Source organism: Aspergillus costaricaensis (assembly GCF_003184835.1).
Source record: "Aspergillus costaricaensis CBS 115574 unplaced genomic scaffold BO79scaffold_10, whole genome shotgun sequence".
Classification (NCBI taxonomy): Eukaryota; Fungi; Ascomycota; class Eurotiomycetes; order Eurotiales; family Aspergillaceae; genus Aspergillus; species Aspergillus costaricensis.
Window position 1 is genome coordinate 282946 of NW_020291810.1, and position 14656 is coordinate 297601.

Consider the following 14656-nt stretch of genomic DNA (forward strand, 5'->3'; position numbering starts at 1 on the left):
CTCTAGTCGCTACGTAGATGGCCACGAACACGTCCAATGCTGCAATAGTCTAGATTGGATGCCATGAACATTGAGGAAGAATATTGAGGGAACACGTCTCCACGGGGAAATCACTTCATTTGTGAAGGATGCAGCAGAATTCCTCGGGCCAGACTCTCCCCTGAAGGAAAGGAGCTTCTGAAACAACGGCGGATCAGCCCCCACCACAAAGCTTCGCCCCTTGGCACTGGCCGTTGCAGTCCCTGTTCGATTCATGAATCGTAAGTAGCTGGGGAAGGGGAGATTGAGCTGGGATATTATCCCCAGATATGATCGATCGGACTATAATGAGGGATAATTATAGCCAGATTACAGAGATTCTAAGTATAGCCAGGAGATGGATGGACTGTATTAACCAGAATAAACTTGAAATGACTGACGGACTAGACTAGTAAGGGTTACTGTTGGACTAGCTTCATTTTCGGGAATAACGGCACCAGTCAACTGTACTATGAAGGAAGTATCCACACCCACTCGGCACTTGCATCCGACCAGTTATCCGTGGTTGGCGGGAAATGTCACTGTTTGTCTGCTTTGCATTCCCCTTCCGTTCCAGAACATGTTGAGCCACGGTTCTAGCCATCAGCCATTCTCGCTTCCCCCCAACTGAACTTGTCATTCCAGACCCGGTGGATACTGTCGCTGCTTTCCATTTATTTGACACACTCCGGACCCCATCCATCCCCAATTGTATTATTGCATTCCATTCCACCCAACACAATTGGATTAGATACCCTCCTAGTCTCCTTTGGTCAATCTTCTTCCGTTCCAAAGTATAACTCGCCTTCCTTCCCATCTCTCTTGAAGATGCCCAGTTCCAAGGCCAAATGCACCACGTCCTCCACCCAGTCGGTGCAGCGATACAAAGGCACGGCCCGGTTCAAAGGCTTCCCACTGAGGGTCAATTGAGCTGGGGGAGGTGGGATTTCCTCGGCACATTCCCGCTCGAATCGGATCACGTCGTCTCTGGCGATCACGGCAATCTTGCGCTTCGAGTCCATCACATAACCGGGCAGCAGTTCGGGATCGGGGGTGTTGCGATGGCCGTAGTCCATGCCACGCAAGATGGTGCCCACCACATGGTAGAGCCGACCGCTGTTGCAGAAGGGTTCCGCGTCGGGGATGGTTTCGATGAAGATGGCCAGGTGGTTGCGCACGCCGTGCTGCTCGGTGAGGTAGACGTCGTAGAAGTCGGGGGGTGATTCGTCCATTTTAAGGCAGGGTAATTTCAGTAGTAAGGAGTAGTTATAAGAGGTTCGATAGTAGTGAGAGGATGTTTATGGTAGTGGGAGGTTTGGTAGTAGTGAGAGAATAATGGCTGCGAAGTGGAAGAGGGTTCTCTTGTTGGTCGAGCGTTCTTTGACCAGATGATTTGAGTGAGGCAGCAGTGCATTCACTGTCCAGCCTGGTGGTTGCCTGCTGTCACTGGTATCAAAGAGTAAACACCCCCTCGCGTCTGGTATGCAGGTGAAAGGCCGCATTCACACAGCAGCAGGCACTTTCACGCTGCCTCAGATATCTGTCATGCAGCCTGCACACACCATTCAATCTACGTCTACTGTTTTGGAGTAGATCACTGACCACCTCCCATCAAACTCTACACCCCATTAACACATCCAGCCTCCCCTTGGCCAATGCATACACCGTCTCCAACCGGGGCATCGACACCCCACACTTCCTCCCCAGTCTTACGGCATTCCCCACGATCGCTTCGACCTCAAACGGTCTCCCCATCTTCACATCCTGCAACATACTCATCTCCCTCCCTGTCCCTTCCTTGGCCCTCCTCTCCGCCAATGCAAACCTCTTCTTCGCCGCCTCCTCATCTACCCCTGCAATCCCAACCGCCCTCGCCAACGCCACAATCTCCATCATAATCCCCCAGGCCAAGTCACGCGCAAACGGCTCCGAAGTGAGCAAGAACCCGCCATCCGTACACAATGACAACGCACAGATCGGATTCCATGCCGCGTTGAGCAGCAATTTTGCCCACCTTGCCTCTTGTATATCCTCGAACAGCACCGCATCCCCGCCTCCTTTGACCATCAACTCCACGAATTTCTTCGCCGCCCGTGTATGTTCCTCTGGTGCTCGTGCCGGATACGTTCCTAGTTCTAGGAGATCCAGCGGCTCCGCATGGTCGATCACACCAGCTTCTGTCTGAACGGTGGGCAGATAGACTACCCCGCTGATGACTGGGTTGGAGGGAAACGCGTCCGCGATATCCTTCTCGATGTCGATACCATTCTGCGCTAGGACAATGGCGGTGTGTGGGTGATTTTCAAGCACCGGTCGAAGCTGGTCCGCTAGGGAGGGCGTCCGACCGGGGAATGCCTTCGTTGTGACAAGCACATAGTCGTATTGGATATCGCGGGGACAATCGTGCACGGAGCGAACGGTGTGGTCGGGACGATAGGTGACGGTGCCGAAGCGGGGACTGCGCAGGGTGAAGCCGTAGTGAGCGACGACGTCGTAGTTGGAACGACAGACGGCGGTGACGGTGCAGCCGGCTCGTTGCAGTTGGTGGAGGTAAATGGCACCGACGCTGCCGACGCCGAAGACGAGGACGGAGGGGGAGGCTGTCATGATCATATGATGGTTGCTCTGGGATAACGTGGGAGTCGGAGTTGGTTGGCGGCTGCGCCCGACCACGTGGGTCGGTCGGCTGGGTGAGTCTTCTACCGGGGCAGCAACTTTACCACCTATGAAATTCTATATAGCTTTGTTATCTGATTGATGGCAGGAATAGGTATATATCTAGAACCAATACCCCATAAACATGATACTGGGTGATGTACATATTCGTAATATATTCCACCCACCATCTCTCCTTCCACTGATCTAATAACCCTCTAGATCTTCGCCTCCGACTTGAGATACCTCTCGAAGAAAGCAGCCAGCTGATTGTACCTATATCGTCGTCAGACACTCTTTCTTCTACTGTGTAATAGTATGAATGACAACTTACCCCCGCTGATACTCCGCCAACCCCTCCGGAGTCTCCAACTGAGCACGAGCACCCATCCAGCCATGCCACATGGTCGGATACGTCTCGACCACGCCCCCAATGCCATTGCCAGCAATGACCTCAGCGTATCCCTTGACAGCCTCCACCGGCTCATCCTTCGACGCAAGGACAATATGCGGAACAGTCAACTTCTTAGCCTCCTCGACATCCATGAACCTATCTTCCATTAGCAACCACCTCCACCAACCCAATGGAAAAAGGAAACATACCCAGGATGCACCTGCCCCGTCGCAACAAACGGCGAATTCGGCCCGGAGACCTGCGCAGTAACCTACAAAACCCACCATCAGCATCACCCATATACATCCAACTATGAAAAGAGAAAGAAATACTTACCTTTCCACCCCAACACAACCCAACCGCCCCCCAACTCCTCACCCCCTCAAACCTCCCCCTCGCATCCTCCGCCACCCTCCTTAACACCTCCACTTTGTCCTTAACCGCCGCCTTCGTATTAATAAACCCAAACAGCGCCGCCTTCTTCTCCTCCGTATCGGGCGGGAACCACGCGAGATCTGCGCGCTCGCCGTGGAAGAAATCAGGCACTAGGACGAGGGCATTGAGTCGTGCGGCGAGGAGATCTGCCCCTTGGATAGTTTGGTTCGACAGGCCGAAGATGTCGTAGATGTCGATTATGCCGGTGGTGGCTTTTGGGGGGCCGGTTATATCTATTGAGTTTCAGAGTGGTACGTTAGTTTACTTGGTTGTAGATTGATTGATGGGATGAATGGGGGATGGGTGTACGTACATGTCTTGAGATCGGCGATTTGGATGTAAGTTCCCTTGGGTGTGTATCCTGAGGAGATCACGGGGGGGATGGTGCGGCAGGCTTCGCAGGTCATTGTTTCGGAAATTGGTGTATCTTGGATGGCGAGTTGGGTGGAATTGAGTGAGATGAGATTAGAAGGTAAATAGAGGGGTTATCTGTTTATCTATACGTAGGCTGACTGGAGATCCTCATTGCCGGAGATAGCTTCCGTCCGGCTTTTAGCGAGTAACTACGGGATAGTAAGTAGTGACCAATTCCCGTGGTGGTCGGGATTGCTCAAGCAGAGACCGGTGGGCCTGGGAGGCCGGTTACGGGCCGGGGCCGCGTTTCGTTGCAGACCCCGGAGGGGGAGTATTGGTGCGATTGCATGGGAGGAGGGGTTTGTGATGTTAAGTCCGGCGGAGATAAGAGTATTCCTAGGAGTAAACCATATGTCAAATTTTCTAGGGAAATGGTTCTTATATGGAAAACAATAAAAAGAGTAATTGGAAACATCACGGTAATACCCCCACCGGAAAGTAACTTGCATACGATTACATTCTAGAATTGAATTCATCATTATCATAACATACAATCATCGCTGTGCTGCATCTGCTCATGCACTCGCATTCCAGTCGACAATGGCATCATCGCCAACCTTCTCCTTGATGATTCTGTGACTCAGGTCCCACAATGCCGCACCCAATGTAGGATCCGACGCCTGGGCAGTCTCCTTTCCAGGCTGTGCAGGGTCACTGAAGTAGTATCCGTTCCAGCCCTTTTCTTCGACCTCGGGACTTGTCGCTGCATATAGTGCGCTGAAGGAGCCGTGCTCGGGTGTCCGACCGGCTGCTAGCATTACTGTTGTTAGAAGCTTGCCTAGAAGACCTGGGTATGCGTCTTTCCATTGTTGTTGCATTGCCGTATTTACCTGATTTTGTCATTAGTACGACCATTTCTAGTAGAGAAGGTGTTGGTATACTTACAGCACCCGGGTGCACAGACAGCGCATAGATATTATCATTGTTAGGTTTGATCACCCGATCCAGCAGTCCGTACTTCACTCCAAGAATGATAGCCAGCTTCGTCCGACCGTAGAGTTCCAGGTTTCCGACCTCGGGATTGTTGATCTCCTCCAGCGTCGCAAAGTGCACATTCTTAGGCGCCATGCGATGCTGCTCCGACGTTTCGAAGACGATTCTGGGCGCAGGGGTATTCGGTAACTTGGATGTCTTTCTCAGCAACGGGTACACCAGATTCACGACATAGAACTGGCCCAGCCAGTTGACCTCGAAATGGCGATCAATGTTATCGTGTGTTTCGCCGTATTGGTTGACGTTTATTCCGGCGGAAAGGATAAGCTGTTGCCCATGTTAGCTGCGACATCTTCAAGGATATTGTGAGTAAACACACAAGATCCAATCGATCTTCCTTCTTCTTGAAATCTTCAAACACCTGCTTAATTTCGTTCAGGTTGCCCATGTCACAGGGAAACCACTCAATCTGCGCATTCTCGCCGGCTTCTTTCTTGATTTGTTCGATCGCAGCTTGGCCTTGCTCTTCCTTGCGGTTGGTCATGTATACCTTGGCGCCATTGAGGACGAATGCGCGGGCAATTTCGTACCTACAACCCTAGTTAGCTAGTAATGGGATATACTGCTGCAGAGAACTGACCCGATGCCCAGCGCACCGCCAGTAATAAGGGCGACACGGCCGGTGAGATCATGGATCTCCTTTTTGGGACCAAGAATAGGCTGTAGAACGGACTGCATTGCGTCTTTGTGTTTTGTTCAGAAGTGAAGCGATTCTGAGGTTTGAACAGAGATAGAAGTGTTGTTCTAAGGTGCGTTGGCGGAAGATATTAAGGTTGCAGGGCTAGCTAATTGACTTCGCGCGTAAGTATGATATCAGGATAGTGTCACTGTGGTGCCGTGGCTGGGGCGAAGCGCAAAACAGGGTTGCACTCAGGTCGGACATAGACTTGATTTTTCAGGGTCATCTTGCCTATGTAAATAGGGGATGTTCTAGCCATTGCCCTGTCGACTTTATTATGCGATGCTTTCGCTATTGTACAATGATAGAGTGGTGGGTGAGATGATCACCCGCAATCTAATTCAGAGGGGACCTGCATAATTATGTATGACTAACGCTGCATAACTATGCGTCATATCTAATTCTGGATTAAAGTGAGATGCACTACGTCATTCCCGGTAGCTAACGGCTTAAAGACTCCAAGGTAGAAAGCTACTCCACACATTCTAGACCATTGGTATGAAGCACAGAATCACTACTATCTTGAAAAATTCTAATACAATTAAGTACTGACCGATAATTTCTGAAGTCATACTATCTGTGTAAATAATTCAGAACATCTCCAATCACTACCAAACATGTTCTCCAGCGCCCCTCCCCAGAACCACCGCCTGAAAGTCACCGCAGGCACATCCTACGCACCAGAAACCCACGAAACCGTCACTGTAAATAGTTCCTCTCCTCTACGATTGAAAAGCGACCATTTAACCAGTAATCTCTGGGTCCGCATCAAAGACTACACAGGTATCTACATCCTTGCCCCCTCCTACAATATCACCAATACTGTTACTAACACATCATATGCAGGCTACCCACCCACCTCCCCCAAAACAAACCCCTACTTCGACACACCCCCATTCAACCAAAACCTATTCTCCCTCACCTTCACCCTCAACTTCTCCCGCGACGTAAATGGCAACGACCTCATCTTCGGAAATGACTTCGACCATCCCATCCGCTCATATCTACCCACTGGATTTGGCACGGCGCTGAAGATAGTCAAATCTACACTGGACCCGTCATTAGACGGTGACGCATACGCCGATAAGCCGTATCTATACAGTCCTGGACTGGCATCGTGGAATCAGTTCTCGATTGGAGACCAGGGTGAACAGAATGGGAATGAGGATAATGTGATAGTCCAAGAAGGTGGGATGGGGTCTGGTGTGGAGACCCGAAAAGGATATAATATTCCTGATAGCTCCTCCTCACGGAGAACGCATTTTCAGAATGAGGAGAAGAGGAAGGGGTTTGTCTTTGAGAAAGGGAGGACGTATGCGGCGGATTTCGGGAATGGGTATTTGGATTTCAATGGTATGTTCCGCTATCTTCTATATGAAGTTGGGGTGGCTATGGGACCAGATGTGTGGCTGACATGAGATAGAGTTCGCCATTCGGATTCCCGGGTTTAGCTTTCATATTGGGAAATATGTCAGTGATAAGAATAATGTGTTACGTTATGTCTTGAAGAATCGGGCGACGGGGGAGGTGTATTTGGTGATTTGCTTGACGGTTGTGTTGGAGGAAGAGACGAAGATTGATAATGATGAGGGCGAGGGGGATGATGTTGTAGATGTAGAAGATGAACAAGAGGTAGACGATGTGGACTAGAGCTGATCACTGAGTTGGAAAAGTATGGTTGCAAATGGCAAATGGTGCACAAGACGCTATGTCCATTCAAGGTTCTCTTGGAGTTGAACAGTTTTTAGATCTGAATTAGGCTACTTCAGAGTCAGCTATATACAGCACAATCTCAGTGTATCTTCGCCAATTCCCCCGCTACTTCTCATACTCGCCCAAAGCCCAGTCCAACAACTCTGGATACCACCGCCGCCCGACATCCTGGTGACTCATGACCCGATGTATAAGCGTGCCTTCGCCCACCCGTCCCTTGAATATCTTATTAAAGGTCGCCTCCGCATCTGACCTGACTTTGTCATCCTTGATCAGATCCTTGATATGCTCCGGGATTTCAAGGGAGATATTCTCCGCCGACAAATCCAAACTCATGCCTTGGAACACAGGAATAGAGAACCGCGGTCCCAGCGGTGCACCCTGCCGATCGACGAAATTCTCTGCTTCCAGATTGACTCGATGGGTTGTGGCCGTGCAGACCCCGCCTGTGATGGCCTCGAGCGCGCGACCGATATTTACGACCAACGAGTCCTGCATTGGCGGCGCAGGGATCCATTCTCCGGCTTTGTTTTGCACCTCGAGTCCGGTATGCGGTGTCGCTTGGAGCAAGAATGTCAAGAACTCAGAATCCTTATGGGCTCCGACGCCTTGCGCTTCGGATGGAGTAGTTGGAGGAGGATATTTGATCAGTTTTAGCTTCTGCTGTGTTGGATTCTCAAAGAATTGCTGTAGTGCTGTCGGCGGTAAATCCAGTGCTTCTGCGATGAGGATCCTGAATGCCTCGGCAATTGGACTCATCTCTGCCAGGTATGCCTCCACGGCGTGACGGAAGCCAGGGATGGCTTTCTCATCGGGCCACTGCGCTTGTTAGTATATGATGCTCTACACATGGGATCTTCATGACGTACCTGATTCGGTCCTCTGATATTACGGTATAGAGGTGCATCTGGTGGCGGAGGAGGCAGCTCGGTCGCAAACTGCGTTCGTCAGTCCCGAATGATCTTCCGAGGTTGCGACGGTCGCACATCGAACTGTTCTCGATAATCGGTTTGACGGGCTGTAGTCTCCGCCCCGAGCCTGGAGTATCCCAGAAAATGCTTACTGTTGACCATTTCAATTTCCAGCTTCTTCTCGAGTGGCAGATCAAAGATGTGGAATGTCTTTTCAATCAGCTCGTCGCGCACCCGAGGCGCGATCGGGGCGTTGATGAGGTAAAAGAAGCCCACGTTAACCAAGGCATTGCGCAGATTGTCGAGGAACTTGGGTTTCTCCTCGGATGATGTTGCCTGGGAGTAGTCAAGAACCGGAATAGAAGTAAAAGACGTAGGATTGAGTGTCATTGTTGAAGGTTGAGATAGGCTGTTGAGGGGTTACAGTAGATGCGGGGTGGTTTTATTGGAGGCGGTGGAGCAAACGGGTGCTTGCGCCATTCTCTGACTCGCTGACACCTTCTGCTGTGCCTGATTGAGCATCTCCATGCATATCACAGATTTTTTTGAATACGTTGCAGATACTCAACATTTCGGTAATATGTGCTTGCAGCCATGCTTGGCTCGAGCTTTGCTATCGGGCTAGCAATTGATGAAGCTAGTCAAATATACACAGCCCTTCTCCGTCGGACCCTTTTCTTGCTAAACTCCAATGCCAATAGAAATACTGTCTATGGTTCTGAGGTATAGATGGTCTTGTCGAAGTATCAACTTCTAGCGTCTGACTACTTTTTTTTTTTTTTTTTCAATACATCTGCAATGTCCGTCACACACTCCTAGAAACCTCAACAAGGGAAGGGACGCCATGGATATATGCAGACTGGGCGGAAGAGGATACAGTGTGGTGCCAGATTACGGTGAATACCCCAATACAATAAGTTTCTTGGTCGATTGCTAGTTTTCATTGATACCAATTAATTCGTTGGCCGAACAATCCGGTTACCCTTACTAGAAGGCCTATGTGTGGGGATAAACTAATGATAATTTATATAGCTAGGTACAACCCGCACGATGGCGGCGAAAAGACGCATAAAGGTTGTCGAAAGAGGTCCTATGGCCATTCCGCAAAGGGAACGAATGCATATCTGCTCATGTATCAAAGGAGATGATGAAGTAGTTATAATATGACCAGCTCGTGGCTATGAGGAGAGAAGGCTAGTAGACTCGTCCTAGGCATCGGGCTTGCTGCCGCCCACGCAATCGGATATGGGAATGTCACTGGGAAAGAGGGCTTGGAGGAGTGTGACAGCCTTATCAGGCACCCAGTCCATTGCTGTGTCGTTGTTGTGTTCAAGCTCCCAGCGAATACTGATGTCTAGGTCCTGCCAGGCGGTTTCCATCTCCCGAAGGGCCCTCAATGCCTCCTTCGTGAACAAAGTATTGATTGTTACCGAGTTATTCACTTTGGATGTTTCCTTCAGAAAAGCTAGAAGAACAAATGCAGGAAATTGCCAAGGCGTATGGTCCCTCAAACATGGTGACAAGGGTAACGTTAGTTCCATGATCGAGGACGGCCATGGGGAAGGAATGGGCATACTGGGTAGATTAAAGATTGTTCGACAATTCTCGGCAGTTGTAATCTTGACTTCCTTGGGTTTCCACATCATATAGCGACCCATTACCCATTTCAGGAAGCTTTCTCGGTGGAGAATGGGATTCTCCTCGTCTAGGTTCCAGTCTCGTTCAATTACAGGTGGCGAGGGGGGATCGAACGCGCCGAAGAAATCTTCATCTTCGGCCACATGAGCCTGGATAGCCGGGGGCTCGGGAGTTGTCTGCAGAAAAGGTCCTTGTTCTTCACGCTTGAACTGGACTACATCATCCTCAACCATTTTAATGGATAGCTGGATCCGTTCTCTTTCCGCACGGATGGCGGACTCGATTTTGAGTGACAAAGCTTCGGTCCCAACTAGCTTGGCGCGCAGCTGCGTCCAAAGGGAGCCTTTTTCGTTCTTATGGTGGAAGGGGTGCAGGAAAATGGGGTGTTCTTCGGTGTGTTCAGGATGGTAGCCAGCAAAGTCTTCTGGAAAGTAAGCCCGCGTCTCCTTTTCTTCCTCTGCTTGGAGAAGCCCTTGGAGAATGGATGGCTGCATGCCGTTTCCTGCAAGGATAGCCGCTTCCCATCCGCGTCGCTCAGCTCGCCAGCTGTTCATGTCCGCCTGCACCTGATTGAGCTTCTGGGCGAGTTGCGTGGCAAAGTCGTTACTCATGGTAAAGGCGAGGTCCAGTCGTTGAAGATGACTGGCATACTGAGGTAAGAACAGGCAGTTTTCAGGCTTCGTCGTCCTGCCTTGCAAATTCATTAATCTGTATAGGGCTCTTGTGTCGGTACGAAGCAGCAGGCTTTCATGGTTCATGTTATAGAACATGTCATCTCGTTTGAGCCATAGCTCATTGGTAGTGACCCCAATAATTTCGGTGGGTGCTGTCAAGTCGTCTATCACTGGACAGGGAGGAGGTAAAGACGTGAAATGTTTGAGAGATGGCATGTTCTGGTAACAACAGTGTGGCGGAGGGAACATCCGTATGATGGATCCTTGCCCTTTCTCGGTAGAGTCCCGTTTACCTCTTTTGGCTACGTGGGGTTTCGAATTGTCATCATTTGAGGTGTTTCCCTCTATCGAATGCTTCCTAGTCGGATGAGTGGCCTCGCTTAGTTGGGATGCAGTGGCGGTCGCCTTACGACGATCCATCATGATGCCTGGATCTTGTGGTATTGTACCTGTTGGCCCGGTGTGAGCTGTTCGGCAAGCGAGTAGAATGAAGAGCACTGACTTTGAAGCAGGAAGAGAGGCATATACGCTTTCGTCTCCGGGAGTTGGGAAGGAAGAAATGAGGGCTCTCAAGAAGACTGGGTGAGGGTACCCTGGGATGGGCTTCTGAGGTCTGTTTGGTCTGGAGAGTTGTGGGAGAACCGCCAAATTACCCACACGGTTTCAGATATTTTGTATCGAAAGAGAGAGGTCGCAGAAGAAAATATGGATGATGATGACGGCTCGGCAAGGGACATCATGAGCCTTCTCCTCACCAGCCAGATGATCAGAAAGGGAGATGAGAACTGCTCCTGACTCACAACACTACTCAACCCCTTGTCATATCCTTCGTCACACCAGGCTCTGAATTCCATCAACCAATTTCTTTGGAGGATTAGGAGATAGCTTATGCGCACCGTACGCTCAACTTCAAACTAAAACTCTAAACTTTTCCTATGAATCAAATCCGAGGATGAACATCGCTGGTAGCCAGATCTGAGTACCAATTGACTCTTAAGTCCCGGCAGTGCTTTTATACTCACATTACCTCATATCCACCTTACTTTCAGTTGATCTCACTCGGCATATAATGCCCAAAACGTGTGTTGCGTCCTCAGTGCCATCGCCCCTGAACCAGAGGTCTTCTACCTACAAGCACTGTTTTCTTGACGTTGACAACTTTTAGATCACTTGGAGCAAGTACTCTTTAGTGTACTGCTCACTGGGATGTTGGTCTCCCAACTAGAGAGGCTGGGTGTTAGAAGCTCTTATTCACTTCGTCCTACAAGTCTCGTGACCGAGTAATACCTGCAAGAGCAACACGCTGCCACTGACGAACTCTACTTTGACAGCGCCCACAACTTCTCCCAGCTCACCTGAGCATCTTCCCTGATCTTCTTTCTCGCTGTCAACTTGAACATAACCCCGAATCATCTTACTGCATCTTGGTTTCTCTTCGCGTTCTTCTTCATCGTATCCCAAGTCACATACAAGATGAGTTCTGACCCTGAAGTCCAGGAGATAACCATCTCCCCCAAAGCGGACACTGAGATCCTCATCAAAGAATACACTAGGGATTATAAGGGTGAAAAAGAGATAACAAAATGCGTTTTGATGAAAGTTGAGCGCGAGAAGTTACTTGAAGCTGAATACTTTCGAGCAATGTTTGGTCACGTGCGCTGGCTCGAGTCAGGAAGTCGGAAGATTACCCTGGAGGAGGACAACTGCACGGGCATGGAAGTTCTCCTGCGCAGCCTTCACGGCACCCTCCAGGACATGCCTCTCGATTTTGTTACTGTTGCTGGGACGTGGCACGTTATAATGTCCTGCGATAAGTACAATGTTGATCAGAAAAGACTGAGTTCATGGTTTGAGACATGGTGGAAGCATGAAAGCCAGAAGCAGACCACCAAAGATCATTACATTGAGTTTTCTAGGGAAATGATGTACCCGTGCTTCGTATTCGACTATGCCCATGGTTTCCAATCTGCCACCAAGGAGCTGGTGTATGGGTCCATCGGTCACATCACCGAGAAGAATCCAACTGACATTAGGCGGATGCATTTGCCCCCGCGCATCATCCGTGAGTACTTGACTACCTTACTTCTCAATGGGCTTCTAACTTTCAACTTCAGAGCAGGTCAACGCGGCTCGTGGTCGGCTTAGAAATATTCTTCACAAGGGGTTATTCGAAACACTGGGATATCTGGTCAATAATGGGACGTGTTCCTGTAAGGAACTGACTACCTTTGAATACTTGCGGCAGCTGGCCAGAATTGACGTCTGGCCGCTGGAAGACTGCATGAAAGCCGAAAGTATTAATCAGATGCTCGAACGACTGCGTTTGTTTGATGCAACGAAAATGCGAAAGCTTACGGACCCTCTGTCTGGAAAAGTAAGACCGTGCATTCGTTGTAACGGAGCTTGGGACGCTATTGTTTTGCGAGCATCCAAAACAGTAGCAGAGTACTTTAATGGTCTCTGCTTGGACTGTATGGATCTCAGTAAGGATCTACGGTCAGATGGTGACAGAGATGAGGATTACTGGAAGCATAATGAGTTGAAGAAGTGGGATACCGGTTGCCGGGTGAAACATGGGGAGCCCACATGGTACTTTAGTTTCATGGGGCGCAGGGAAAAGCGCGGCCTTATCGGGGACTAGTGACTACGCTCCTTTGCTGTGGTGCCCTTTGGGCGTGGACATTGACAAAATTGCATCTGTCTTTTCTCAAGTGTACCCCACAGAGATTGCCCCACACCTTGATGAAGCCCTGCTACAAATTCAGCTGCCCTTGATCTGGTTCGTGTGTTGTGAAGATGGTTAATGCACGTTTTTGCTTCGCACTCTTCGAATATGCGATGCCGTTGATTGATGGTGGAAGGGGCCTGTATTTAACACGTGCTGACATAGTGCACCAATGTACCCCAAGCCGTGGAATTGATATTCGCGTTGTTTTCAAGCAATTAGATATGGTACTATCAAATGGTAGTAGATCAAGGGCCCCAACTATATACAATAACCCGATAGATGACCATCCAGCTGTCAACTGTAGTTTATTTCTCTTCTCCTTCTTGCGGATATACAGGGATATATTACAATTAAACAGGTACAATAATCCAGGAGGATTTATATAATAAGCTGTTAATTCAACAGGCCACTCTTAAATCTGAACTCTAAAGTTCCATGCCACCAAGCAAAGTCATATTGCATTTGGCACCTATATTAGAAGTCTCGCCACTGGATTTAAGCCAAAAAAAAAAAAAAAAAAAAAAAAAAAAAAACTCGTTAAACCGAAGTATGTTCCGACAGGATGCACACTCTTGGCTTATTATGGGAGTAGCTCAGACAGCACTGCCCATCCAACCGCTTTTTATGGGCTGGCATAAGGCAGCCCATCCCGGATTATTGCCCTATGTGGAAGGGTTCCGTGACTTCAGGCAATGTACCAGGACAATGCTACAATACCTAGTACCTCTGGCTTCAGGACCTCGGTACACCACATTTACTACTTTTCTCCCGCGTCCAATGATATATATTTCCGGTTCATCAAGGCTTTTACAGAAACCAGCCAACAAACTCAGAAATGATACAAGACACCCAGCGTGCGTGTTACTATCTACCCCATACGAAGGTACTCCTAGATAGTAGGTTCAACCCGTGAAGAGCGCCCGTCAGCAATGTTCATCCCGGTGGGATAGCCACTCACGACCGAATCGGATGTAGATCCCTTCCTGAGACGTGAGATAATCCTTCCGAGTATGGCCATATGATCAGCTTGCCCGTGCGGACTTCCGCACGGAGTCCCTTATAATAGTGTGAGGATAAGTAGTAATTAGTTCTGATCAGCTAATGCATGTGCTGTGCAGGGTTGGGGATCCTTCCCCGCATTGTTCAGGTCATGCATGCCCAATGTTCGTGGGGTTAGGATAATGGGCGTGTGCTTAGAGTAGTGAGGGGACTATGCTGTCTTGTTGTTGTATCCGACTGTGTCCGAGAGATGTGGCATGGCAGTGTGTAGATCAGGGATGTGATGTGATTAGGACTGCATTGGAGCTGGTGTTCTGACATGCCCCCTGTGCGGGTAATTGGGTGAAGATGGAAGCCTCAGGCAGCAAATTTCCGCCTTCAAGAATAGTCAGCATTTGGATGCAT

The 14656-nt window shown here is 49.5% G+C and overlaps 7 protein-coding genes across 7 annotated transcripts; 2 read left to right on the forward strand and 5 right to left on the reverse strand.

Annotated features, from left to right (window-relative positions):
- Positions 1 to 720: 720 nt before the first annotated feature.
- On the reverse strand, positions 721 to 1439 carry BO79DRAFT_5680 (uncharacterized protein). The gene has a single exon (XM_025689432.1). The coding sequence runs from the start codon at positions 1248 to 1250 to the stop codon at positions 792 to 794; it is 459 nt and encodes a 152-aa protein (XP_025541337.1). The 5' UTR covers positions 1251 to 1439; the 3' UTR covers positions 721 to 791.
- Positions 1440 to 3948, reverse strand: BO79DRAFT_262178 (2-dehydropantoate 2-reductase). Its single transcript, XM_025686562.1, has 6 exons — positions 3816 to 3948; positions 3404 to 3735; positions 3277 to 3338; positions 3008 to 3223; positions 2920 to 2949; positions 1440 to 2641 (listed from the first exon to the last, which is right to left on the reverse strand). Exons 1-6 carry the CDS (start codon positions 3907 to 3909, stop codon positions 1630 to 1632), a joined length of 1746 nt encoding a protein of 581 aa, XP_025541338.1. The 5' UTR covers positions 3910 to 3948; the 3' UTR covers positions 1440 to 1629.
- A 483-nt stretch (positions 3949 to 4431) lies between these two features.
- On the reverse strand, positions 4432 to 5651 carry BO79DRAFT_236682 (short chain dehydrogenase/reductase family protein; the record flags this gene model as incomplete). The annotated part of the gene is made up of 4 exons (XM_025684608.1): positions 5490 to 5651; positions 5229 to 5439; positions 4802 to 5176; positions 4432 to 4746 (listed from the first exon to the last, which is right to left on the reverse strand). The coding sequence occupies exons 1-4, from the start codon at positions 5585 to 5587 to the stop codon at positions 4432 to 4434; spliced, it is 999 nt and encodes a 332-aa protein (XP_025541339.1). The 5' UTR covers positions 5588 to 5651.
- Positions 5652 to 6177: 526 nt separating this feature from the next.
- On the forward strand, positions 6178 to 7238 carry BO79DRAFT_192105 (DUF1769 domain-containing protein; the record flags this gene model as incomplete). The annotated part of the gene is made up of 3 exons (XM_025680871.1): positions 6178 to 6371; positions 6435 to 6941; positions 7012 to 7238. Exons 1-3 carry the CDS (start codon positions 6206 to 6208, stop codon positions 7236 to 7238), a joined length of 900 nt encoding a protein of 299 aa, XP_025541340.1. The 5' UTR covers positions 6178 to 6205.
- Positions 7239 to 7406: 168 nt separating this feature from the next.
- Positions 7407 to 8602, reverse strand: BO79DRAFT_192108 (isopenicillin N synthase family dioxygenase; the record flags this gene model as incomplete). Its single annotated transcript, XM_025680872.1, has 3 exons — positions 7407 to 8120; positions 8171 to 8239; positions 8288 to 8602. The coding sequence occupies 3 exons, from the start codon at positions 8600 to 8602 to the stop codon at positions 7407 to 7409; spliced, it is 1098 nt and encodes a 365-aa protein (XP_025541341.1).
- An 818-nt stretch (positions 8603 to 9420) lies between these two features.
- On the reverse strand, positions 9421 to 11043 carry BO79DRAFT_262187 (uncharacterized protein; the record flags this gene model as incomplete). Its single annotated transcript, XM_025686563.1, has 1 exon — positions 9421 to 11043. A coding segment is annotated over one exon (1623 nt), but the record flags the coding sequence as incomplete, so codon positions are not given.
- Positions 11044 to 11997: 954 nt separating this feature from the next.
- Positions 11998 to 13165, forward strand: BO79DRAFT_143612 (uncharacterized protein; the record flags this gene model as incomplete). Its single annotated transcript, XM_025678335.1, has 2 exons — positions 11998 to 12586; positions 12639 to 13165. 2 exons carry the CDS (start codon positions 11998 to 12000, stop codon positions 13163 to 13165), a joined length of 1116 nt encoding a protein of 371 aa, XP_025541343.1.
- Between the last annotated feature and the right edge of the window lie 1491 nt (positions 13166 to 14656).

Excerpts from the sequence above, each read along its gene's own strand:
- BO79DRAFT_262178 (XM_025686562.1), bottom strand. The coding sequence starts at position 3,909 with ATGACCTGCGAAGCCTGCCGCACCATCCCCCCCGTGATCTCCTCAGGA. Across the intron at positions 3,339-3,403 it reads GGTTGTGTTGGGGTGGAAAG|GTTACTGCGCAGGTCTCCGG; the intron begins GTAAGTATTTCT and ends TGGGTTTTGTAG. Across the intron at positions 3,224-3,276 it reads ACGGGGCAGGTGCATCCTGG|GTTCATGGATGTCGAGGAGG; the intron begins GTATGTTTCCTT and ends AATGGAAGATAG.
- BO79DRAFT_5680 (XM_025689432.1), bottom strand. The coding sequence starts at position 1,250 with ATGGACGAATCACCCCCCGACTTCTACGACGTCTACCTCACCGAGCAG.